Genomic DNA, 25,775 nt, shown 5'->3' on the forward strand with positions numbered 1-25,775 from the left:
TGCAAACATGATTGCACTGTGATACCTGCTTTAATTGGCCTATGTGCACAACACCTTGGGAGGGCTCAGCTCAGTATGTGGTGAGGGGGAGGAAGATGGGAAGTCTTCCCCAAGGGTAAGATGGAAGCTGATTCTTGAAAGATGTTGTTAGGCGGATGAAGGATTGTGAGGAAAAGAACTTGGGCAGTACAAGTAGCATGAACAAGGCATGGAGACCTGAGATGTATGGAATGTTGGCACTCACTGGAAGTAGGCTGGTCAGTGGGATGGGGAAGCAGATGGAGCTGGGTGTCAGCAGAGGCACGTGAGCCAGAGACAGACCTGGATGATGGGGATCCTGTCTCTTTGGTACAGCAGCCCTCCTCCACCTGACCATGTGGTTTCCCCTACTCCTCGCCTGGGCTGGGGAGGTCTGTACCAGGAAGGGGGGTTGGCAGCGGGGCAGGTCTGTACCAAGAAGCGGGGGGAAGGGGGCAGCGGGGCAGGTCTGCAACCGGAAGAGGGTGGGCTACAGTGCCAGCGGCATGTGGTGAGGAATGGGGGGGCGGGGGCAGCGGGGCGGGTCTGCAACCAGAAGAGGGCGGGCTACAGTGCCAGCGGCATGTGGTGAGGAATGGACACGAGACCCAGTTGGTGGCATCTGATCTTGTCCCAAACTACTCTTTAAAAATTCTTTTTCTTTTATTTTGGTAAAATTCACATAACATAAAATTCCCCATTTTAAAATACACTACAATTTAGTGATACTTCATACAGTCAAAATGTAGCACAACCACCACTACAGCCCAGTTCCAGGACATTTTCATCAGCCCAAAGCTCTGGCCCCACCAGACATCTCTGCTTGCTGAACCAAACCTGCCCATTCCCACTTCCGGACCTTTGTTTGTGCTGTTCTCTCAGCTTGGAATTTCCTTGCCATCTTTTGCCAAATCTTATTCATTCTTGAAGCCTGTCTCACCCATCACCACTTCCTTGATCTCCCAGGTAGAAGCTCTCCATCTCTAGGCTCCCATACACACCCGGCTCACACTTCTCTTTGTATCTTACTTTGTTCTGCTGCTACAGTTATCTGTTTATGCACCTTCCTCCTCACTGGGTTGTGTGCAACTTGGGAGCATCCTTACCCCCTCAACCACCTCTGCACCCCAGGTGTTCAGCACAGGGGTAGGCCTGTTTGTGTTAATGTTAAAGACCAAATGAAGGGTGGTGGCAGGGTTGTCAGGTTTGAGGGCTCTAGAGGGTAGACTCCAGGTAAGAGTTTCCAAATTTGGGGAAGATGGTCAAACCACAGCCAGGAGAAAGGAAGCCCATAAAATCACCCAGATTTTCATCGGCATTTTTGGCCGTCAGGGCGGAAAACATGCTGATGCCATGGAAAACCAATGATCAGGCTGACCACCTCATGCAACTGAGTCATGTGTCCCAACTTGGAGAGGGCTGGCCCTGCTCCATGGGGTCAGTTGCAGGGGCCCACATATGTGGCATGCTCTCTCACCTAGCTGCCTCGTAATTCACTCCCAAGCTGTCTGGGTGGGGAGATGTGAAATCTTGGGCCAAGGCAGGAAGTACAAGTAGTCCTTGACTTGCAATAAATCTGAATTAAGATGAACTGCACTTACGACTATCTTTGTTTTCTTGTACATCTTATATGTCCTACATATAATGTTGCAGCGTGTAATCTGCTGATGTGATCATTTCAGACGTAATGTTTCCAACCCTCAAAGACAAATAAAGATTGGATTTATAAAGATACGGATAATAAAAGGCAATAATAATGAAAAAAAATGAGGGATTTGACTTATGTCAGAACCGACTTACGATGGAGTAGTCGTTGGAATAGAACCCCACTGTAAGTTGGGGCTGCTTGTATTTTCAGCAGAAAGCAAACTGGAGATGTAAATGGAGAAGAGAGGTCCAGAACATCTAGATTGGGAAACTGCGGCCCAGACAGGTTAAGTGACTTGTCCGAGGTCACACAGTGTTGTAGACGATTGATGCTTCCAGGTAATAACAGAGCACTGATTTCCTTTTTGGAGTTTCCTCTCTCCCTCTCCCCCAGTGCCCTGACTGCCCCTTGTCACAGGGAGGGTCCAACAGCAGACCTCACTTACCTGTGAATTCTGTCATATCCCAAAGCCTTCTAATGAATATCTTTTCTGTCTAAGTTACTCGGGGTCAGTTTCTGTTGCTGGCATCTGAAGAATCCAGACTGGTGTGTGCAGCAAACTCATGGAACAGAAAGGCTCTGAGCCCAGGACTCCCAATGCTTAGTTCACTGCTATTTTCATCCTGCCAAGCTGCCTATCCTCCCTGCCCAGCTGTCCACTGTCCGGCCATCTGTCCCCACGTCTGAGCAGACTGCAAACTTGGAGTGTTCTGGATCCCAAACATAGGGTCTGAGTGTTCTCTGCTTGGATGTGCCCAGATAAATGATAACTTCTCTTCCAGCTCTACCTTGTTGGCAGGAGACTGGGGCATGGGGGTGGCAGAGACCCAAGGGAAGGAAAGACGAAAGGGCGCTGGAGAGGTCTAGCCTGCGGGGGTGCTCAGGCAACACAGAGCTTTCTGTATTTCATGTGAGACTGATTCAGGAAATGAATCATTCATTTGTTCAACTCACGTTTACTAAGCACCTACTATGTACAGGGCATGGGTGTGAGGTCTGGGAATACAATGCATTGTAAGCTCTCTTAGTGTAATGGTGGGGAGTAAGGAAAACAGCAATGGCAAGGCAGGTGGCCTGTTTTATAGGGGAAGTGCAGGGGGCTTCAGGACCCCTTATGAGGCACCCAGCCCAGTGCAGAAGCCAGGGGAGGGTTCCTGGGGCAGAGCATGGATGATGAGCTACGAAGGATTAGTGGGGTCTGGCTGTGGGATGAGAGAGGAGGGCGTTGCAGGCAGAAGGAGGGCATGTGAGAGGGCTGGGGAGTGGGTAGGAGAACGCGAGGCATGTGCAAGAAACAGAAAGAAACTCAGTCTGACAGGGTAGTGTGGAAAGGGAGTCCGGTGTGGGGCAGGAAAATTTACAGAGATGCTCCTTTGTGGGTTTTTTCCCCATATTTTCCCAGATATGCAAGGCAGGTCTCCCTTCCCTCAGGTTTGGCTGGAGGACCAAAGGGAGAAGTTACTGGTGGAGCTACTCCTTCATGATCTTGTTCTGTGAAGGCTGGAGACTCTCGAGGGGGAGGCGAGGGTGTGAGGGAGTGGAGAGGGGTCTCCAGGCACGGGAACATGACAGGGTCCTGCTGGTTCCATGACTGGTGACTAGTGTATGCTGGGCAGTGACAGGACCTCTATAGGCAGCTTTGAGGTGTGTGGACTGGGCTGGATCTTAGCCTCTGGAGTCTCCTTATCCCACAAGGGGCACAGAGGCAGCAGGCCCAGAGGAGGCCCTTCAGGCTGGGCTGGGGGTATCTCAGCTGTAACCAGTGTGGGTTCCTTCAAACATCCTTGGTGTGATGGTGGGGTGGGGAGAGGCACCTCAGTAATGATCGAGATTGAATCTCCTACCAGCTGGGGGTGATGGGCAGTGCTGAGTCTGACCTAATTTCATTTCAGGAACACAATGAGACATTTCTTCCATAGCCTATATTGAGGATTAAGAGGTCCACCAGTGCCAAGAATGGATTCTTATTCTGGAAGAGAGGCCTGGAAGTCAAGAAACCAGATGAAAGGTGGTTGCAATAGTCCAGGTAAGAGACAAGGGTGGCCTGGGCTTGCAGCTGAGAGTTGATTTGGGGGTGTGGCAGTAATACCTGCCTAGCCCCAGGGTTTTGTTTGCCTCCTTTGCTGGATCACCTGCTCCAGCCACCTTGGTCTTTAAAACGCAACCACCTCTCCCTCATCCCAGTGACCACTGGACATATTCTTTCCTTTGCCCCTTTGCTTAGGCTGTCCCTCCACCATCCCTTCTTTTCACCCTCCTCAAAATTCAGCTCAGGCTTTAAGGTCCAGCTTAACCTTCAACTCTTCCAGGAAGTCTTCCCTGGGGATGGATCATCACTCTGCTCTAGTCAAGCTGTGTGGCTTTGGGTAAGTTTTTTTTTTTTTTTTTGCCTCTCTGGGCCTTAGTTTTTGTCATTTGTAAAGCAAGGCTGACAATACCTTCCACACAGGATTATGGTGAGGATTATCAGCATGGTACCTGGTAAATAGCAGGTGCTTAGGAGCTGTGCAAGTGACCACCAAAAACACAGGAGAGGAGGGAAAAGAGGGCAGAGGAAGGGGAGAGCAGTGAGTACGTGGACAATGAGCAAATTTCCAGAAACGGGCTGGGAAGCCTGGGTTCCAGACAGTAAAAGCCTCTGAATATTGCCTAGGAGACTGGGGAAGCTTTTTGGAGGCTTAAGGCATCTGAGGAACACAAGCCCCTCCTTCGTGACAACGGGAAGCCTCTGCCAGGCCCGGAGGTGTCTGTTTTGGTTGTGGTCTCACACCGTCAGCTGACCAAAGGCCCAGGATAAACTAAATTTACCTGCTGCCCCTGAGGAGGAGTCAGTCCCCTTGCTTGGAGAAGGGGCTGAAGGGAGGCAGGAGGAGCCTTTGTCTTACCGAATTCCTAGATTGGGTGAGATGGGAAGAGTGGAGACCCAAAAAGGTTCTTTGCTGGTCTTGGCCACCATGCTGGGGTCAGAGAACCAGGGGCCTGTTGTATAGGCGGCAGTGAACGTGGTTAGAAGTTCATGGCCCAGACCAAGGCATTTTGTTCCAAACACATCTTTGGGGTGGAGGGTCAAGAACCTTGCTGCAGCCTAGCTCAGGCCCTCAGGTTAGTGGAACCTCCCAGCCTCTCCTGGAGGGCATCCTGATTTTCTTTTAAAATCCACATTCTCTTTCTCTCAAGTTTGGGCTGGTGAGGATGGAAGGGGGTAGGAGGAGGTGATGAGGGTGAGGAAGCAGGATGGGGAGGGGGTAGAGAACCAATCTTAAGGTCACTTGTTCAGGAACATCTTCCACAGCCCCCTGACTGAGAGGACAGCAGCGACTAACAATAGAAGCAGCATCCATCTCTACTGAGCCTTTATCACACATGTCAGTCACGTGTTAGCACACAGAATCCTTACATCAGCCCTGTTGTTGGGTGCTGTCGATTCTGACTCATAGCGACCCCATGTGACAGAGTCGAACTGCCCCATAGGGTGTTCTTGGCTATAATCTTTCTGGAAGTAGATGGCCAAGTCTTTCTCCAGCAGGGCTGCTGGGTGGGTTTGAACTGCCAACCTTTTGTTGAGCAGCCAAGCCCTTAACCACTACACCCCCAGGGCTCCTTCCAACAGTTCTAGGAGGAACATACCATAGCTGCATTCTCTAGATGAGAAAATGAGACTCAGGGAGGTGAAGTGACCTGCCCAAGATCACCTGGCTAATGATTATAGATCTGAACCCAGATCTGCCCCCTACTGCCCATATTTTTAATTTCTCTTCTCTTCTGCTTTTCAGCCTTTGGTGAAAATAATACTTTGACAAGAGGAAGAGAGTGCACATTTACTAAACAGCAGACTACAATGTTTGAATTCTATATATCCTCTTTAGAATCCTTAATAAATCTATGGGGTAGCATATGATGGTCTCCATTTTATCGGTGAGAAAATTAAGGTTCGGGGTAGGGACATGATGTGACTCTCCTAGACTCACACAGTGAGCAAGCCAGTAACAGAGCCAGAGGGAGACCCAGTGCACCTGTCCTCCTGCCCAGGGCCCTGAGGGAGCTCACTGCTGTAAGGCCATTAGCTTCGTGCCTCTCTTCAGAAGCAGAACAGCTGGAGGCCCTGCCCTGGACCGTGACCTCAGGTTTCTGAGCCACCTTCTTTGGGAGGCTGGCTGGGTGGTGAATGTGAGTGATGGCAGCAGCTGCAGCTACATCAATGGAGTGACAAATGAACTCACTGCTCCAGGACTCAGTGGCCCTAGGCTCTAGTCCCAGGTCACTGTGTGACCTTGGGCCCATCCTTCTCCCTCAGTCTCAGTAGTGCCAAATGAAAACCAAAGGGTTGAATTAAATTCTGGGGCTGTCAAGGTCTAATGAGGTGGATGGTGAAGCGGCAGAGAACCAACAGAGGGCGCTCACAGCACCAGGGAAACCAGGCCTTGGCCCCTAGAGCCTGGGCAAAGGTTGCCCAACCTTGAGGTGTGGAAGGTGGATCCTGCCCAAACCGGCTATTGATGGAAGCTGAGTTCAGCTGTGATTGGCATCTGATTATCAACTGTGTGGTGGGCACAAGCCCAAAACATAATCAAAGAGCAGGACTGCAGAGTATAAAGGTCATCTGGTCTACCCCTGTGTCGCCCAAGACTTTGAAATCACTCCATTCTGATCCCTCTCTCTACACCCTCCTCTGTCCCCCAGGTATACAGTTTAATTTGCAAGAAGAAAACAGGCAAGCACAAATGTGAAGGTGTGATCACACCTCTTATGGGAGTGTTCCGGTATTTCTGCTAGTTAGATGCATTCTCTTACCTATAATGCCTTGGAATGTTCTTTTCCCTCCACTGGAAAAGCCCCCTTTTCTCTTCTTTTGTGGGAAAACTCTTACTTGCCCTTCAAGACTCTGTTCAAATGCTACCTCCCTTTCTGGCTCCCTTAGAAAGAACAGGGTACCCCCTCTTCTGTTCTCACTGCAGCATTCAGGGATTCTCCATGATGCCTGTAACTCTGCCTCACAGTGAGCCACCTGTACACAACACTGACATTTATAAAGCACTGCAGCTTCCTTTTGTTGAACACTGTGTGCTGGGTGCTGTGTCAAGTGCTGTACATGTATTACATCATTTATTTCTCATTATAACCCTATGAAGAGCCCTGGTGACACAGTGGCTAAGTACTCAGTTGCTAACCAAAAGGTCTGCAGTTCGAACCCACCAGCTGCTCTGTGGGAGAAAGATGTGCCAGTCTGCTTCCATGAAGATTTACAGCCCTGGAAACCTGATGGGGCCAGCTCTATTCTGATGGCTGGGGTGTTTTTTTTTTTTTTTTTTTAACCACCCTCTGAGGTAAACACAGTTATCATTTCCATGCTACACATGTGAGGATTGACACTTGGAGAAAATGAGTCAGTCGCTTGCTCAAGGTCACACAGTGCGGAAGGGGCAGGACCAGGCTTCAAACTCAGCTTGGCCCAACTCTAAGCCCATGCTTTAAGCCGCTAGGTTTATAGCCTCTAATATGGACCCTCCAATTTCCCATGCTTAATACTTTAAATGGCACCAGGCATATGTTGAAGAGCTATTTCTTGAAAAAATAACTGAGAAGTGGGCTAGAGTTTGAGCATTTACAAATGGCTCATTAAAAATGCCACAGAAGTAGTACTTGAAAGCACAGGCTCTGGGATTGGACTACTCAAGTGTGAATCAAGGACCCAAGATCCTTAGCTTCCCTGTGCCCTAGTTTCCTCATCTGTGATACGGGGCTAACAGTGCCTAGACCTCACAGGATCCTTGTGGAGACTGAATAAATTTTGATCTTCACATAAGGATTTTACGTGAGATGCATGTAGAATGCTTAGAGAGGGTCCACTAAGCGCCAAATAAATGTTGGTTGTCATCACCTACGGGTCTGGCTTTGCCCACTGCCTGGTTAATATAGCCCCTTTATTCCCATAGGTGAGGTCCATGAAGTCCCAGGATGAGTCCTGTGTCATGTTAGTCATGTTCTCTGAGATAAAAAAAAAAAAAAAACGCTGAGATTTGCCAATTTCTGTGGCGTAAATACTTCTGCCATGGCCAATTTCAAGCTACCAGTGGAATGGTTATACTGCCTGTCTCGGAGTAGGTCAGGAGTTTTACTTAACCTCCCTGTCCCTCAGTTTCCACATCTTTTAAATGGACTACTAGTAGTGTTGTTGCTATTCCTGTTGTGACGAGTAAATGTCAAACTCTCAGAAGAGAATCTAACATACAGAATGCTATGTTTAACTGTTAGCTAATGTTACTGTCGTTAAAAGAGTTTTAATGCAACGCTTAGTCTCCCTGGTGCTTGTCTGGCCCTGACGCTGGCTCAATCCCAGCAAATGGACTTCTGCCGTTTTACTTCAGCAGACAGAATCCCTGTCTTGGTCATCTGCTTTCTAGGATTGGGGCCTTGCCTACTCTGGCAGCATGCCCACCTCCCACCCCAGGGACTAGGAACTCTGCCTAGCCTGTGTTGGTTACACACGCACCCAAATTGCAAGTTATTTTCTGTTTTTGGTCTCTACCTGCCTCTTGGTTCCACCCTAGACATCCCTGCTGCCAACCACTGGCTTGGACGGCCACAGCTGCCTGTGCCTTGCTCTGGATTATCCACAGTGATCTCGCCTGCCATCTGCCCTGCTCTCCACGGCTTGAAAGGCCCCTTCTCGCAGTGCTTGTATGCATGTGAGGAGGAGAAAGCTCCCCAGGTTCAGTGCTAGGTGTGCTCCCACCTGCAGTTAGTGAGGCCTGCAGTTCTGCCATACATACCCCACGGTGGGGTCTAGCTCCCTGTCAGGGCCCCTGCCTCCAGCCTCGGGTTTCACCCTCATGTGCTCAGGCCTGGCAGCACAAGCTGGGAAAAGAGCCTGGCACTTTAGATTTGGTGGAAGAGTCAGGCAAATTTTGTCAGAAGCAGGGCCTGGGAGTGGGCCAGGCAGAGGCTAGGCTTGGAACAATTAGCTGGGTCTGAGGCTCCTTTAAGGAGCGCTGGTGGCACAGTGGTTAAGTGTTCTGGGCTGCTAACTGAAAGGTCGGTGGTTCAAACTCACTAGCCAACTCTGCTGGAGAAAGATGTGGCTTTCCTAAAGATTACAGCCCTGGAAACCCTATGGAACAGTTCTACTCTGTCCTACAGGGTTGGGTTTTTTTTCTTTTCCTCTTTTTGAGGCTTCTTTGCCATAAGAGAGACTAGAGTCTGTGAACCAGGAGGTCAAAGCAGCATGTGAAAAAGGCAGATGGACCAGAAGTCTGGGTTGAAAGGATCTGACCTGTTGAACTCAGATATAATAAATATCAGCTGGACACCGACTATGTGCTATGTGCTTTCCACTACTTTAATTCATTTGACCCTTGTGACAACACTGTAAGGCAGACATCGTTATCCTTACACTTCGTAGAGGAGCTAATAGATGCTCAGAGAGGTTAGGCGCTGGCATGAGGTTGCAGAGCTGATAAGTAGTCAGCTCTGATCCTGCTTAGGTAGCCAATGGGGAAGACAGGATGGAGGTTCCCAGGCCAAGAAGGTTGATCTTCTCACTGCCTTGTGCCAGTGGACAGCTGGGGATCTGGGGCCAGGGGTGGCTTCATCACAGGCCCCCCAGCTGTGGAAGAATCCCTTGAAGCATGATAGGCTTACACTCAGAGGCTGCACACCTTAAGGCAACCATGGTCCTCTAAAAAAGGATGGAATTCAGAGGCAGAGAGACCTGGTTCAAACACTGGGCTCTGCTGCTTTCTCCCCACGTGTTCCTGGGCTGGTGTCTTAACCTCTGGGAGCCTCTGTTTCCTCATCTGTGACATGGGAGAAGTAAGAGCTGCCTACTGCAGGGTTGTGATGAAGATCAGGGAAGCAACTGATGTACAGAAAGTAGTAGGCAATCCTTAGGCAGCCATCCTCCTCATTACTACTCCTGACCTGGCTCAAAGCTTCCATTTCCCTCCAAGGCAGCCCAGCACAGAGACGCTCCTGCTCTGTGTACCAGGCAGTACCATCAGCTACAAAGACCTGTTTCCTATTTCCTCAGGCTCTGCCAGGTGTTTCTGGAGCTAGTGAGAACAACAGGAAAGAGTAGCTGAGGATGAGAAGGGTCTCCCCAGCTGAACTGACTCTTCTCCCTTCAAGAGAGCTCCGGACTCTTTCCAGGTCCCCGAGTCAGACCCAGAGCCCTTGGGAAGAGGTGACTTTGCAGGATTCCCCAAATCCTCCTCCACCATGAAAACCACCCCATTAGCTACACTCACTCCTGCTCATCAGCCTTTGTCTCCCTGTTCCTCCTGCCTGGACAGGCTTTCCTGCTTCTTATGTCAGTGCTGTGGCCTCTCACCTCCTCCTGGAAGCCCACCTGTGAGTCTAATGCACACTGACCTATCTGGCTGAATTCTTTCCCCAGCATTTTCATTTGTGACCTGAAACCTGGCAGCGGACCACACCCCACCCTGGGCTGCTCCATGGACCTCCTGTCCATAACCTTGGACTCTGTGAGCTGCCCAGGCTGACAAGAGGCAAGAGGTAAGCCTCCTTCTATGTCCCCCATGGTAGGGAGCCCAGTGCAGAGAAGGAAGGACAGAATGGGGTGGGCAATGGGCATTCAGCAACTTCTTGTACACTCAGATTTGGGAGGACGATGGGAAGGAGAGACCAAGTAGGACAAAAAGAAGAAGTGAGTAGAAAGAAGAGGGAAGGGTAACTGCATGAAACTTGTGCCAGGGTCATAAGAGGACAGATGAGGCCTGGGAAGGGCACAGCTGCCTTGGATCATGTTTAAGGCTCTCTATGGATTACCCCCTTGACTATGTAACTCCCTGGCTCAGATTTCTCTCTGAAAATCTTTAAAATTCACCTCCTCCAGGAAGCCTTCCCTGATGGGCTTTGATCTCTCCCCCTCCCCCTTGGCTATCTGAATTCTCTGCACTTACCATGCCACTTCCATGACGTGACGGGCTAGAGGCTTCTGCCTCACTGGGAGAGTGTTTCACTCTACATTTATCACCTGTAGTCAGAGATGGTGGTCTTTTTTGGCCACCTTTCTTTTATTTGCTTCACAGGGAGGTTTAGAATATATTTTACACACTTAGTTTAAACCTCATTTGTTTCTAAAATAATCTTAAGACAAGATCTGGTATGATCTTATACACATTTCTTTAGTATTCGGCTCTGTGCTGGGCCTGTGGGGATATATAGATAACTAAGACGCAGTTCCCATGCTTCACGAGCTTCCAGTTTGGCGAGTGGAGTCAGAAACATGTTAAATGTCAATGAAGGCGGTCTTGAGGGAGTGTCTAGGTCCCTGAGCGGTCCAAACAGTTTGCACTTGACCACTAATCTAAAAGTTGGCAGTTCAAACCCACCCAGCAGCACCGCAGAAAAAAGGCCTAGTGATCTGCTCCTGTAAAGATTACAGCCAAAAAAGCCCTATGGAGCACAGTTCTAGTCTGCAACACATGGGGACACCATGACTTGGAGCTGACTTGATGGCGATTGGTAGGATGGCACACGCGAGGGTCTCAGCTGCAGAGAAGAGGTGGTATCTAAGCAGAGACTTGAAGGACAAGCAGGAGCTACCCAGGCAGTGGGGAAGGGGGTTCCAGGCAGAGAACACTGCAGGGGCAAAGGCCTGGAGTGGAGAAAGGGCAATGAGTTCTGGGAGAAGGGGCAACTCTATGTGGCTGAGTGGGGGCAAGGGAGGACTCACGTCACACGCAGAGGGCTTCATGCATCAGCTAAGACACGCAGATTTGAAGTCATAGGCTATTATTTCTCAGTGGGAGTGCAGCTGGTATCACCATTCTACCTGGCATTTAGAAATGCGTGCGTGTGGGCAGGGGGCCACAACATGGATGGGTCTCAAAGACCTTATGACCCAAAAGAGTACATCCTATATGATACCATTTACAGGAAGCTCATGAACAGACTAAACTCATCTCCAATGATAGAAACTGGAACAACGGTTACCTCTGGGAAGTGGGTACTAACAGAAAAGGGGAAAGAAAGAACTTTCAGGGGTGGTGGAATACATTCCACATCTTGATCTTGGTGATAGCTATACAAGTTCACACAGCTGTCAAAATTCACTGAATGGCAACTTAAGATCTGTACCTTTTACTGTTTGTAAAACATACCCTGAAAATGTGTGGGGCGTTTCTGGCTGTCACAATGACTGGCAAATATTTGGGCAGTGGGGCCAGGGATGCCGTCACAACAAAGAATGTCCTATCCAAAGACCACTTGGGTTCCTGCTGAGCAACATTGCTACAGGTTATGGGGGGCCATGGAGGACTTCTAGTCTCTGCTCAGACACCACCTCTTCGGCACAGGTTCCCGACTCTCCCGGGTGCCATCCTACCCAGGCACCCTCACACGGCAGCCTCCGTTGACACTTAACACGCTTCTCACTCCACTCGCTGGACCAGGTCTTAGCCATCTGCATATCCCCACAGGCCTAGCACAGAGCCTAATACTAAAGGAACAGATATAAGATTACAGCAGGTTTTTGTCTCAAGATTATTTTAGAGACAAAGTGGGTTTAAAATAAATATGCAAAATATATCCCAAACCACCCTTTAATGAGCAGGGAGAACTGGCTTCATCTGCGTTTTGGGAAGAATGGGCTTTGGAGGTGGCGGGAATCCACCAGGTCCAGACTTCTCTGGGCAGTGACATGACGCAGAAGGTAGACGTGTGACCTCTACTGCCATTCCTGAGCCTTGTATTTGGCCAGCTCCAACACATTGACCTGAAGCTGCCCAGGGCCAGGAGGTGCCCCCACATGTCCCTCTAAGGTACCCCAAACTCCACAAGGGTGGGGAGTAGGCCAGCTAGGGTAGTCAGAGGCAGTAGATGTCAGAGGGAAACGGCAACGCCGACCCCTGGCCTCCTCCTCTGCCTCATGATAAGCACCAGAGATGATGAAAGTGATCACCTTCTTCTAAAACGGAGTCTGAATGAGGTGGGGCTCGCTGGGAGTTCAAATTCACTGGAAGCAGGCCTTATGGGCCAAAGGAGAAAGAACATAGTAGACTTGCACTAAAATGCTCATCTGACCTCTTTTTTTAGGAAGCCTTCTCTGTCCTCTCTTCTATGTTCCTATAATCATCTGCCTCGCACCACAGCATCATTAGGCAGTAGGGCTTAATTCTGGCTCTGCCATTTACTTGCTGTGTGTTCTTGGCAAGTTACTTAACCTTGCTGAGTCTGTTTCCTCACCCGTAAACTGAGAATAATAAACCTTCCTTACTGAATTGTAAAGGAGATTAAGTGAGATAATGTAGGTACAGTAATCACTCAGTAAAGACTGCTGCCGTTGTTAGGCGCTGTAGAGTCCCTTTTGACTCACAGTGATCCCATGTGACAGGGCAGAACTTCCCCATAGGGTTTTCTTGACTGTAATCTTTATAGAAACAGATCGCTAGGTCTTTTTCCAGTCTTTATCCGGCAGAGCTGCTGGGTGGGTTTGAACTGCAATCCCTTCAGTAAACAGTCCAGTGCTTAACCATCCGTGCCACCAGGTTGGTGCTTTTTATTATCCCAGAATGCATCAATATGGTCCCTTGTTGCCAGGCTACCTCTCTGGTGCCTCCATTAGACATAAGCCCCTTGTGGGCAGGGTCTTGGTGTCTGTGTTTATTGCTGAGGGTGCCCAGCACGATGTCTGGTGTGGTCTATACTTGCATGCATGAATGAACTCCATCCACTAAAATCTCTCCTGAGGGCTTTCTTTTTCCACCCACAATACCTCTAAATCACAGTAATTCTTCAGAAATGGAGGTTGGACTCATTTGTATTCTGTTCCCTCTTCCCTCCTCTGTATCATCTCCAAGGCCATGCAGAACCCACACAAAACTTACTTTTTTTTAATTAACGGCTTCTTCCCGGACTCTCCACTCCTAAGACTTCATTCAGTGGTTTTTTAAATGCTGGGCACACAAAAGTCCTTTTGTGGGGCAGGGGGGGGGAACACCCCAAAACCAAATCAACAAACCCTGGAGGGTCTCCACTTGAAATCTCCCAGAACTGCATGCCCATCTGCCACACCCTCAGAGCTCTGTAGCCACGCCCTCCCGCCTGTGATTCTGATCCTCTCCTTGGCTCCTGCTCTAGTCTCCTGACCTTGTTCTACCCCAGGATCTGCATCTATGGAGTCAACCTGCATGTATGATCCACAGGCCACACATTTCTTTTCCTCGCACCCTCACTATCCCTCCTTGGTCTTGTCATACCTTCTGGAGGATGCTTAAAATGGATGCCTTGGGAATCTGAGATGGAAAAGCTGTATGCTTGAAGGGGTTCACTAATAGCCGTGTCCAACAACAGAGAAATGGTTAAATAAACTATGGTAAAGCCATCAAGGATGGCTTATGATAAAATATAGAAGTTATGATAAAATGTTAAGTGAAAAATGCAGTTCTGATAAAAGTGAAAAATGCAGGCTACACAACTATAAGTGGGCTGAATTCAACTATGAAAAAATATGTTTTGCTTTTTATAAAGAAAAAATAGAACAATCAAACCTATTGCCGTCGAGGTGATTCTAACTCATAACGACCCTATAGGACAGGGTAGAACCGCCCTATAGGATTTCCAAATAGCAGCTGGCAGATTTGAACTGCTGACCTTTTGGTTAGCAGCTGTAGGTCTTAACCACCGCACCACCAGGACCCCAGAACATGTAAAAAAAAGAAAAAAGCCACAGTTAATTTCCTTAAATTTGTTCTCTGGTATGGTTGTGTTAATTTTACAATGGCAACATCTAGCTTCAGCGGGGTTCCCTCCTGGGCTACCTGCCACATTCCGTACCCCAGGTATGGAAACCTGAATCTAGGTTGCTTCACAGAAGACACAGAACCATGTGTCTGTTCCATGTGCTACAGCTCAGCGGGAAAAGGTTTCTTCAGTCTAAGAGTCTAGCTTTGCCAGACATGGTGGTCAAGGTGTTAGTTTCACATCTCACCAAATGAGAAAAGATGGAGGTGATGTTGACGAAAGGGGAGAAATCTTATTTGCTATAACACTCTAGCTTAAGACAAAGAGCTATTTGGTGACAGCATTCTTCAAAGACTACTTTTAGTTTCTGTCTTGGGATAACCCAGGTTTCCCCTTTCTAGAGGTGATAGATCACCAGATTCAGGTGGAGTTTGGACTTGGTGGCCTAGAGAATCTATGATTCTGTGATGACTGAGACCACACATCAATTTGTCCCCTCACAAGGTCCAGCCCAGTATCTGGATCTCTTTGTTGATGGCAATCACCAACTCCTATGTGGCAGGAACATCTGTCCGACCTCATCCACCGTATCATCCAAGTCCACAGGAGCCACACCTCCATACACATGGTCTCTGGGAAGACCATAATGTGGACCACAGATACGAAGACCACAAGAGCTTAGGGCTTCAGAGGCCGCAGAAACCCAAGCCCCACCTCCCAGAGATGGAGAAACTCAGCTCAGGGGAGGGGAAGAACCTCGCCCCTGGTCACTCAATCATGAGTAAGTCCAGGGCTAGAACCAGGTACTACACACAGACAACTGTGCTGACCCACAATGGAAAGAACATTGGTTTTATACATATTTCCTGGCGAGTTGGTTGAATTTTTGGTACAGGGTTTCATATATTCTGAAATGTTCACAATGCCCTGTGACGAATTTAATGCAGACAAAAGCTTTAAATGATTAGAGACCTTCTGGAGTTTTTCCACTCCCACTTATAGATCCATTTAAACAATTAGGTAGCTGAAGAATTTATACTTCTATAAATAACCGTCCCCCCCCCCCGCCTTTTTTGGGAAACTGCCCGTTTACTGGAGAAGATCACTACTCACCCTACAAATATGGACCGTTGTGCTGGAAACAAGTTCTTTAAAATCCCTCCTTTTAAGGAAAATGGCTGAGGGCACAAGGTTTACGTAAAAGAAAATCTGCAGTGAAGCCAGAAGGATGTACATTTGCACTGGAAGCAGGATGAGGGAAGACCAATACTATTACCACTTTGTTTTCAAGTCATTTCAGGTATGTTTTACTATTTAGCCTTAGTCAAGAGCAGTGTTTATAATATCAAGTCACACTAAATAAAATATGCAGATTTGACTCAAATTTTCATACTTGAATGACAACACATTCAAATCATCTGAGTTTTACCATTGTGATCCTAATAGAGCTTACTATCTCTATTATTGGTTCATGTAAGTCCAAGTTATGAGGTTTTGTATGGAAGCAGTCATTTCTAACATTCATTCATTCTACAACTACTTACCAAGACCCTGAGGTCAGGCCGGGTTTGTTAGGCACTAGGAACACAAGGATAGAACTCATCAGCATTGTTCAATGTCTTATTCCTCAGGCCTGCAAGCACCTCCAGGATCTGGCCTGGCTCCTCTCTCCTTTTTTTCTTATCACCCTTCCCCTTTGCCTGTCTCTTCCAGCCACACTTGCTGTTCCTTGAAAATACCGTGACAGTCTTACCCCAGGGCCTTTGCACGTGTGGTTTCCGCTTCCTAGAATGATGTCTCCTCAGATCTTTTCATGGATCACTCCCTCACTTCATTCAGGCCTTTGGTCAGATATCACCTCCTCGGAGACAATTTTATTTAAAAGCAAATCTCTCTACCACACCACTCACCCTTAAACCAAAAAAAAAAAAAACCAAACTCACTGCCGCCGAGTCGATTCTGACTCATAGTGACCCTACAGGACAGAGCAGAACTGCCCAAAGCGTTTCCAAGGAGCACCTGGTGGATTTGAACTGCCGACCCTCTGGTCAGCAGCCGTTGCACCTAATCACTACGCCAAACTATACTCATCCTTACCCTGTTTTATTTCCAGAGTTTTGTGCACCACCTGAAATGTCATATCTTTGCTTATACTTTACTTTTGGTCTCCTCTGGTAAAGCTTGACAAAAAGTTCATCTTTTTCAGCAATGTATCCCCAGAGCCTAGAACAACCCGGCACATAACAGATACTGATGAATATTTGGGGAGTCCCTGGGTGGCACCAATAGTTAAGCACTGGGCTACTAACCAAAAGCTTGGTGGTTTGAACCCACCCAGAGGCATCTTAGAAGAAAGGCATGGTGGTCTGCTTCCAAAAGGTCATAGCCATGAAAACCCTATGGAGGGCAGTTCCGCTGTGAAGCACTTGAGTTGCCATGAGTCGAAATCGACTTGATGGCAACTGGTTTTATTAATACATATTTGGAGAATGAATGAATGAATGAAGAAACAAATTGGCTCTTGACAGTTCAGAGTGCTTAGTGAGCCAGCCTTGCAAGAGGAGTCATTATGATTCCTTGTCAGGTTCATGGCCCCATTCCTCATCCTCACCCCCCCCCCCCCACTGTTGGGTACTTTTTGTTAACTGCATCCTTGGCCACTCAGGCTCAAAACCTTGCCGTCACTTTGCAGTATTCCCTCCTTCTAGCCCCCACACCCAATCAGTTACCAATCTTGCTGATGCTGTGGCCTCTTACACCAGAACATTTTCTCTCTATTCTTACAACCACCCCTAGTCCAGACCCTCCGTATCTCTCACCTAGACCACTGCCATCATTTCCCATATGGGCTCCCTGCCAGCAGGCTCTCCCCCTCCAATCTGTTCTCACGGGACAACCAGAGTGAGCTTCCTAATGGCCAGCTTTGAAAACTAAAGACCAATTCTTCAGCTTGGCATTTAGTGCCCCCAAAAACTGCCTCCACCCTCCTACCCAGCTTTCCTTCTCATGGCTCCTCTTTTATCCTTTTTGTGCCAGTGGAGTGAACCACTTGCCAGTTTCTGTACATGCCCTAGAAGTACCCACCGCCTGTCCTCTGCTCATGCTGTTCCCAATACTTGAAACATCTTGTCTCCTTTATTCTAATGTACAAATCATTCAGGCCCAGCTCAAGTGCTACCTAGTTTTTCCAAGAACATCATTCCCATCTTCCAGAAGGATAAAATCCCTCCTCCTTAACTCTTTCTGAGGGTTATGTCGCTCTTTTAGGGCAGATCTCAGAAGAGGGTAGGCAATAAGATGCAAAGAGTTCATTCAGAATTTGAAGTCAGATGATCTGAGCTGGAGGTCCAGTTCTCTGGCTCTGACACTTTTAAGGTGTCAGATAAACTCTGAGTCTTAACTTCACCATCTGTAAAATGGGTATGATAACACCATTGATATCATGGGTGTTATGAGGATTAAGGGTAAGTGATAGAGCAGAAGAAAATCTTTGACACTATACAAAGATTAAATTTAAAATTCAATCACACTAAGGTGTAAATAACTGATAAACCAAAGCGGTGCTCCTCCCAAGGAACTTTCATAGATGTCTTACGTGGGCTAGGCCCTAAGTCCAGGAATGTCAGTAGAGGAGGGGTTTCCTGAGGGAGGAAGGCTTGGAGGCCCTAAAATACCATGCCCTTGGATGAGCTAAAGAAAGGAAGAGATGAAGAGGGGGGTAGCTCCATAAAGCTTGGGCACTAATGGTATTAAGAGCTATGAATTTCTGAGCATTTTCTATGCCCCAGGCGCTGTGCAAGGTATTCTATATACATTATCTCATCCACCTTCACAATTCTTTGAGTCAGGAATTGCTCCCTCACAGAGCAATAGAGGAGGAAAACCAGGCCCATAGCAGTGACATAAATAAGTACACCCTCCTTCCCCCACAACAGTTCAGACCTGAAAGGGATCCTGAAAATCTTCCAGTCCAGTGCTCTTATTATTTTTTATAACTTATTTTATTTTTGTTGTTGTTGAAAATAGACACAGCCAAACACACACCAGTTCAACAATTTCCACACGTACAACTCAGTGACGTTAATTACATTCTCAGAGTTGTACAACCACTCTCACCCTTTTCCAAGTTGTTCCTCCCCATGAACATAAACTCACTGTCCCCTAAGTTCCCTATTTAATCTCTGGAGTTGCTATTGTCAGTTTGATCCCATATAGGTAGATCTTAAGAGAGCACAATGCTCAAGGCAGGCACTTTTTACTAGTTAAGTGAAACTCTTGTTTCGTTTTACGATGACTTCAGGGGATATTTTTGGTTTAAAGTTTAAGGTTTAAAGATTATCTCAGGGCAATAGTTTTAGGGGTTCATGGAGGCTCCACAGCTTCAGAAAATCTGTATGCCATGAGAATTTTAAATTCTGTTCTGCATTTCCCCCCTTCCAATGCTCTTATTTTTCAGGTGAAGAAACTGAGACCCAGAGAAGTTACGATTATTTATCAAGATTGCATAGCCAGTGAGGAGGCGGCTGGGCCTGGAGCCCAGATCTCCTCACTCTCAGGGTAGAGGCCTTTATACTGCAAAAACCCGGGGGTCAGTACTCATTACAGCCTATGTAAATGGGACCTCTTGGAGCACAATGCCATTTCCATGGACTATAATGTGAGTGGTGGTCCCTGGGGTTATGCCATTTGGCCACCCTGGCTCTGCTCTATGCCAGATGTGAGTGGTGGTCCCTGGGGTTATGCCATTTGGCCACCCTGGCTCTGCTCTATGCCAGGCTACTCACCCCACTCCAGGAAGCTCTTGATTCAAGAGCCTTAGGCCCTAGAGATTGAAATCTCCCTCTTTGCCAACTATACCATGCAAGGGAGTCTCCTTAAAGGTGACTAACCTCATCTGTCCACCACCTAGCTATGCGTGCACTCCTTCGACGAAACTCTTGGGGCACCCTCATCATGACAGGCATCGGGCTCAACCCTGGGGACACCCAATTGCCCTTGAGGGACCTTGTCCTCAGACACCACCTGAGACTGGCATGGCTGTAACTCAAGCTTCCCAAGAAGTTTTATCAACAATACCAAGAGGTTGCACTCAATAAACACCCAGGAGGAAGAGGTGGCTCCGCATAAACGACTTGGGGACTTTCATAAAGGAATAACAAAAAGGGTCTAGGGGATAGAGGAATAAAGGGGACTGGTTGGATTAGAAGACCTGGGCCCTTAAGGTGGAGAGGAGAGTGACTGATAGGACATGAAGCCAGGTCAAAGTGGGGTTTGGGATGAATCCTTGGATGTCACATCACCTCGTCCAGCTGAGGTCGCTGAAGGAGAACCAGGACTAAAACCCTGAAATCTGATCTCTGTCCAAGATTGTTTCATTCTCCCAAACAAAATCCCAAACCTGAAGTGCTTGCGTAAGAGAGCTCTCCTTTGAGACTGAACGAGACAAATTAAAGGCAATTTTTTTTTTCTTTTCCTTCACCGTAAGGATGGTAGCAAATGAATGGCATCTGCAGCTCCAAGTGGGGGCAGGGCTGGGATTACAACAATTTCCCTGTCATACTAAGGTGATTTTTGGGTTCCGGGGCTTCATTAGGGATTTGGTCGAATTGTGTACTGTACTGGGGGAATGAGTGTGAAAGCAAAGAGACCCCAGGTTCTAACGCAGGCTCTGCCACTAACTCTCTGGTGGCCTTGGTGAAGCCACCTCCCTGGGCCTCAGTTTCCCCATCCGTAAAATGAGGTGGTTAAACGAGTTCCCAAGGTTCTTCTGGCCCTGACCCTCTGGGCCACGCGATCCTTGGTAAGGTAAGCCCCACAATGTCCCCAAGGCTCTGACCCCGGCAACCCACGGATTTTGCAGGAGCCTGGCCTCGCCTTGGAAAAAGCGGCATGCTGGGGGAGGGGAACATGCTGGGCTTTTATTTTGGGGGTGGGTGGGAAGCGGGAGGCTAAAGCCACAGGGTCCGGGGGAGCCGGGAAGGCGAGAGGCTCCGGTTTACAGACCAGCAGGCTAGCGGCGATCTCCAATCTCCCTCCCAGGAGGTCTAGACCCTGGAACGGCGTTGCAGCCAAAAGCCGCGCACCGGCCTTGGCCGCAGAGGCTCGGACCCAGGACCACTACTATCTCGATCCCTCCCGGGAGCTGCGCACCAGCTTCGTGGGGAGTGGCCGCCGCTCCCTCCGGACTACCGCAGCCCCCTCCCCCGTAGAGGGGACCCCTTCCCCCAGTCCGGGGGCGCCGAGAGCCCCACGGGGGCGTGGCGGGGGCGGAGGCGGGCGCGAGCTCCTCCGCGCCGAGGCAAGAGGCTCTCAGTTGCGGGGCCGGTCTGGGAGGACCCCGCGCCCTACGTTTTTCGGCTCCCCACACAAAGGCGCAGACAGAGGCGCCGCACTTACCGGCCAGAGCGGGCTCCGGGCGCCGGCGAGAGGGCGGGCAGGCTGGCGGGAGGATGTGCGCGCCCGAGTGTGAGTGTGTCTGCGTGTGTTCCTGTGTGTGTCTGCTTGAATGTGTGTGTGACGGGGGCAGCGCTGAGCTCTGTGCGTCTATCTACGTGTGCGGGGGCGTCCGTCCGTCGGTCCTTCTGCCAGGCGCTCCGTCCCGCGCTTCGTGCGCGCTCCCTCACCCGACCGCTCCACCAAATGCGCTTTAGCTGCGGAGTCGCGGACGCAGCCGCCGGACAGGCTAAGCACCCCCTCCTCGCCCCCAGCTCCGCCTCGCCCCGCCTCCGGGCGGCTGGCGGGGCTACTGGGGAATGGCGCAGGGTCCGCAGGCCGGCTGGGCGGCTAACCTCGGCAGCGCCTAGGGCTTGAGTAGGTCTACATACTAGACCCTAGACCTCTGAACCCGTTTTCAGTACTCCCCTCCCCCTCAACTCCGCGCAGAGCCCGGCAGGCACCGCCCCCGCGCCGAGCCTGCCCGGACAGGGAGGGCGGGGGAGTCTTAGCACTACATCCATTTCATTCATGATTTTCTCCTCCCGGAAACCCCAGACCCGGACTGCGCCGCTACGGCGACCGCCAGAGGGACCCCGGCGGGGCCTTGCGGACGAAACCCAAAGTGAGACGGACAGGCAGCCAGATGGGAGTGGGGCAAGAGAGACAAAGGAGAAAGAGCTGCAGTGAGGGGCGCGTGGAAGGGGTGGTAGGGCGCATCCCGCACCTGCCCACACCTGAACGCACAGAGCTGCCGCATACCGGACACACTCAGTGCCTGGTCCCCAGGGCCCGCTCCAGTGCTCATGGGAAGCGCCCACCTTCCCACTCCTCCCTGTTCAGCCTCTGAGGAGACCTCCCTCCGCAGGGCTTCGCCCTCCTGATGCGCGTCGTGGAGCGCGCACCTGTCTTGGCTTTCCCGTGGGCACCAGGGGCCTGGATGCGCAGGGAGCTGCCCACGCATCCCGTGATCCCACATTTTCCAGGCTGGCGCCCCACTGGCCCAAGATTCCCGACATTCTATCCCTATGGGAGCTTTTTGAGTAGCTGGGTTGCAGGCAGGGCGGCGATCCTAAGCTCCATTTTTACATGGGGAAACTGAGGCGTACCACCACACTGCTTTCCACCCTGGTTCCAGCCTCCATCATCTTTCGCCTGGATTTCTCCAATAGCCTCTTTGCTGGTCTCCCTGGTTCCACCCCTGGCCCCCTGCAGTTGATTCTCTACACGGCAGCCAGAACGAGTCTTTAAAAACGTTAAGTCAGATCACGTTGCTCCATTACTGAAATTCTACAGTGGCTCCCCATTTCATCCAAGTGAAAACTAAAGCCCATATAACGGCCTGCAAGGCCCTTCATGAGCTGGCTCCCCTTTACAGTTCTGACCTCATCTCCAGCCACTCTCCCCCTGCCTCCCAACAGCTGCAGCCACACTGGTCCCTTAATTCATCACCAACATGGCAGCCACCCTGTGGCCTTAGGTCCTTTGCATTGCTCTTTTCTCTGCCTGGAAACTTCCCCCGGTAGCCACATGGCTTGCTTGCTTAAGTCTTAAACGTGTCAAGTCAAAGAGGTCTTCTTTTGCTAACCTATTTAAAATTGCAGACCCGCCACCTCCCCCACCCCCATTTTTTCCATGGTACTCATTACGTTTGTGTTCTCTGCACTTGAGGCTGATTGGCTGATCACCGCCAGCTCCCACCTAAGCCCTCTCACATCCCAGTCCTCCATCCTCACCAGATTACTCGGCTTCCTAAATAAACGCTGTATTTTTTTCTTCTCCAGCCCGTCTTACCTATTTTTTAAGGTCCAGTTTGAATACCACCTCCTTCTCCGTGGAGCTTTCGCTCATATTCCCAGGGATGCTCAATTTTTGGGTTCTGAAAACTGCTACCTCTTTTTAGCCCTCCTTTCTGTCTGTTGTGATTAGCAGTTCCTTGCCTCTTTCTCCTTGAGCCATGGTGGCACAGTGCTTAAGAGCTTGGCTGCTAACCAAAAGGTTGGCAGTTTGAATCCACCATCCACTCCTTGGAAACCCTATGGGGCAGTTCTACTATGTCCCGGGTCACTATGAGTCAGAATCAACTGAACAGCAATGGTGGTTGGTTTTGTCTTTTTCTCTAGGTGCACTGAGGACTTCTGGGAACCAGGGCTCTGTCTCTTTCTTCTCTTTCACCAGTGCCCAGCACCAAAGGGACCATGAGGACTTGTTTTTGGATCAGGGGCATGATCCAGAGGCTCTGGGCTGAGCTTTGATTAGTCTTTTTAGTTTTCCTGGGAGGGGCACAGAGTACAGGTAGATCTCCTTGTTACCATCAAGGAGTTTCATGGCGGGGGCGGGGGGGACGGGAGGGATCAAGATCAGATAACCAGACCAGGATGCTTGGGCTTTGTGAAAGTGTAGGTAGATATATCAGCCAGTGCTCAAGGGCCCATTCTCCCTTCCTGAGAGCATCATCACTGTCGTTCAGTGTAAGGCTGATTTTCCCCAAACTGCGTCAGTGTAATGATAGCAGATACCATTAGCTGAGTGGTCGGTATGTGCCAGGTACCATTTTATGTGTTTTCAATGCAGTGCTCTATTTAATCTTCATAGCAATTTTAGAAGGCAGGCGTCTTGATATCCCCGGTTTCAGAAGAGGAACTAGAAAGAATAAGTGACTCAGCTGGTATGTGAGGTGTGTGTTTCAAATTCAGGTCTAGCTGATTCCAAAGCCTAAGCTCATAGAATAGGGATGCCTTGACAGTGATGGCTCTGCAGGCTGGCGGAGGTGAGGGGAGGAAGGCTGGTGGAGGTGAGGGGAGGAAGAGGGGTCTAGGGAGTTGCAGCAGGGTCAGTCTGGCCCAGATTCTTTTTTTTATGTATGTAATTTTTATTGTGCTCTAAGTGAAAGTTTACAAATCAAGTCAGTCTCTCACACAAAAACTTATATACACCTTGCTACACACTCCCAATTACCCTCCCCCTAATGAGACAGCCCGCTCTCTCCCTCCACTCTCTCTTTTTGTGTCTATTTCACCAGCTTCTAACCCCCTCCACCCTCTCATCTCCCCTCCAGGCAGGAGATGCCAACACAGTCTCAAGTGTCCACCTAATCCAAGAAGCTCACTCCTCACCAGCATCCCTCTCCAACCCATTGTCCAGTCCAATCCATCTCTGAAGATTGGCTTCGTGAATGTTTCCTGTCCTAGGGCAACAGAAGGTCTGGGGGCCATGACCACCGGGGTCCTTCCAGTCTCAGTCAGGCCATTAAGTCTGGTCTTTTTATGAGAATTTGGGGTCTGCATCCCACTGCTCTCCTGCTCCCTCAGGGGTTCCCTGTTGTGTTCCCTGTCAGAGCAGTCATTGGTTGCAGCTGGGCACCATCTAGCTCTTCTGGTCTCAGGATGATGTAGTCTCTGGTTCATGTGGCCTTTTCTGTCTCTTGGGCTCATAATTACCTTGTGTCCTTGGTGTTCTTCATTCTCCTTTGATCCAGGTGGGTTGAGACCAATTGATGCATCTTAGATGGCTGCTTGCTAGCGTTTAAGACCCCAGATGCCACTCTCCAAAATGGGGTGCAGAATGTTTTCTTAATAGATTTTATTATGCCAGTTGATTTAGATGTCCCCTGAAATCATGGCCTTCAAACCCCTGCACCTGCTACACTGGCCTTCAAAGCATTCAGTTTATTCAGGAAACTTCTTTGCTTTTGGTGTAGTCCAGTTGTGCTGACCTCGGCTGTACTGTGTGTTGTCTTCCCCTTCACCTAAAGTAGTTCTTATCTACTAACTAATTAGTGAATACACCTCTCCCACCCTCCCTCCTCTCATAACCACAAAAGAATGTTTTCTTCTCAGTTTAAACTATTTCTCAAGTTCTTATAATAGTAGTCTTATACAATATATGTCCTTTTGCAACTGACTGATTTCACTCAGCATAATGTCTTCCAGGTTCCTCCATGTTATGAAATGTTTCACAGATTCGTCACTGTTCTTTATTGATGCATACTATTCCATTGTATGAATATACCATAATTTGTTTATCCATTCATCCGTTGATGGGCACCTTGGTTGCTTCCATCTTTTTGCTATTGTAAACAGTGCTGCAATAAACACGGGTGTGCATATATCTGTTCGTGTAAAGGCTCTTATTTCTCTACGACATATTCTGAAGAGTGGGATTGCTGGATCATATGGTAGTTCTATTTCTAGCTTTTTGTGGAAGTGCCAAATCGATTTCCAAAGTGGTTGTACCATTTGACATTCCCACCAGCAGTGTATAAGTGTTCCAATCTCTCCACAGCCTCTCCAACATTTATTATTTTGTGTTTTTTGGATTAATGCCAGCCTTCTTGGAGTGAGATGAAATCTCATTGTAGTTTTGATCTTCATTTCTCTAATGGCTAATGATTGTGAACATTTCCTCATGTATCTGTTAGCTACCTGAATGTCTTCTTTAGTGAAGTGTCTATTCATATCTTTTGCCCATTTTTTAATAGGGTTATTTGTCTTTTTGTAGTTGAGTTTTTGCAGTATCACGTAGATTTTGAGATCAGGTGCTGATCGGAAATGTCATAGCTAAAAACTTTTTCCCAGGCTGTAGGTGGTCTTTTTACTGTTTTGGTGAAGTCTTTGGATGAGCATAGGTGTTTGATTTTTAGGAGCTCCCAGTTATCTAGTTTTTCTTCTGCATTCTTAATAATGTTTTGTATACCGTTTATGCCATGTTCTAGGGCTCTCTATTTTTTCTTCCATGATCTTTATCGTTTTAGATTTTATATTTAGGCCTTTGATCCATTTTGAGCTCATTTTTGTGCATGGAGTGAGGTATGGGTCTTGTTTCATTTTTTTGCAGATGGATATCCAGTTATGCCAGCACCATTTGTTAAAAAGACTGTCTTTCCCCCCATTTAACTATTTTGGGGCCTTTGTCAAATATCAACTGCTCATATGTGGATGATTTATGTCTGGATTCTCAATTCTGTTCCATTGGT

The 25,775-nt window shown here is 48.8% G+C and overlaps 1 protein-coding gene across 1 annotated transcript in view; it reads right to left on the reverse strand.

Annotated features, from left to right (window-relative positions):
• The window catches only part of PTPN5 (protein tyrosine phosphatase non-receptor type 5), a 72,404-nt gene extending 50,640 nt beyond the window's left edge, over window positions 1-21,764 (reverse strand). Inside the window, exons 1-4 of the mRNA XM_049891418.1 lie at window positions 21,622-21,764; window positions 21,378-21,537; window positions 21,226-21,280; window positions 20,765-21,110 (exon numbers count right to left, since the gene is read on the reverse strand). Coding sequence (XP_049747375.1) covers window positions 20,765-21,110; window positions 21,226-21,280; window positions 21,378-21,537; window positions 21,622-21,764 — 704 coding nt within the window. The remainder of the gene's footprint in view (window positions 1-20,764; window positions 21,111-21,225; window positions 21,281-21,377; window positions 21,538-21,621) is intronic.
• Between the last annotated feature and the right edge of the window lie 4,011 nt (window positions 21,765-25,775).

This window comes from Elephas maximus, chromosome 7, assembly GCF_024166365.1.
Source record: "Elephas maximus indicus isolate mEleMax1 chromosome 7, mEleMax1 primary haplotype, whole genome shotgun sequence".
Classification (NCBI taxonomy): Eukaryota; Metazoa; Chordata; class Mammalia; order Proboscidea; family Elephantidae; genus Elephas; species Elephas maximus.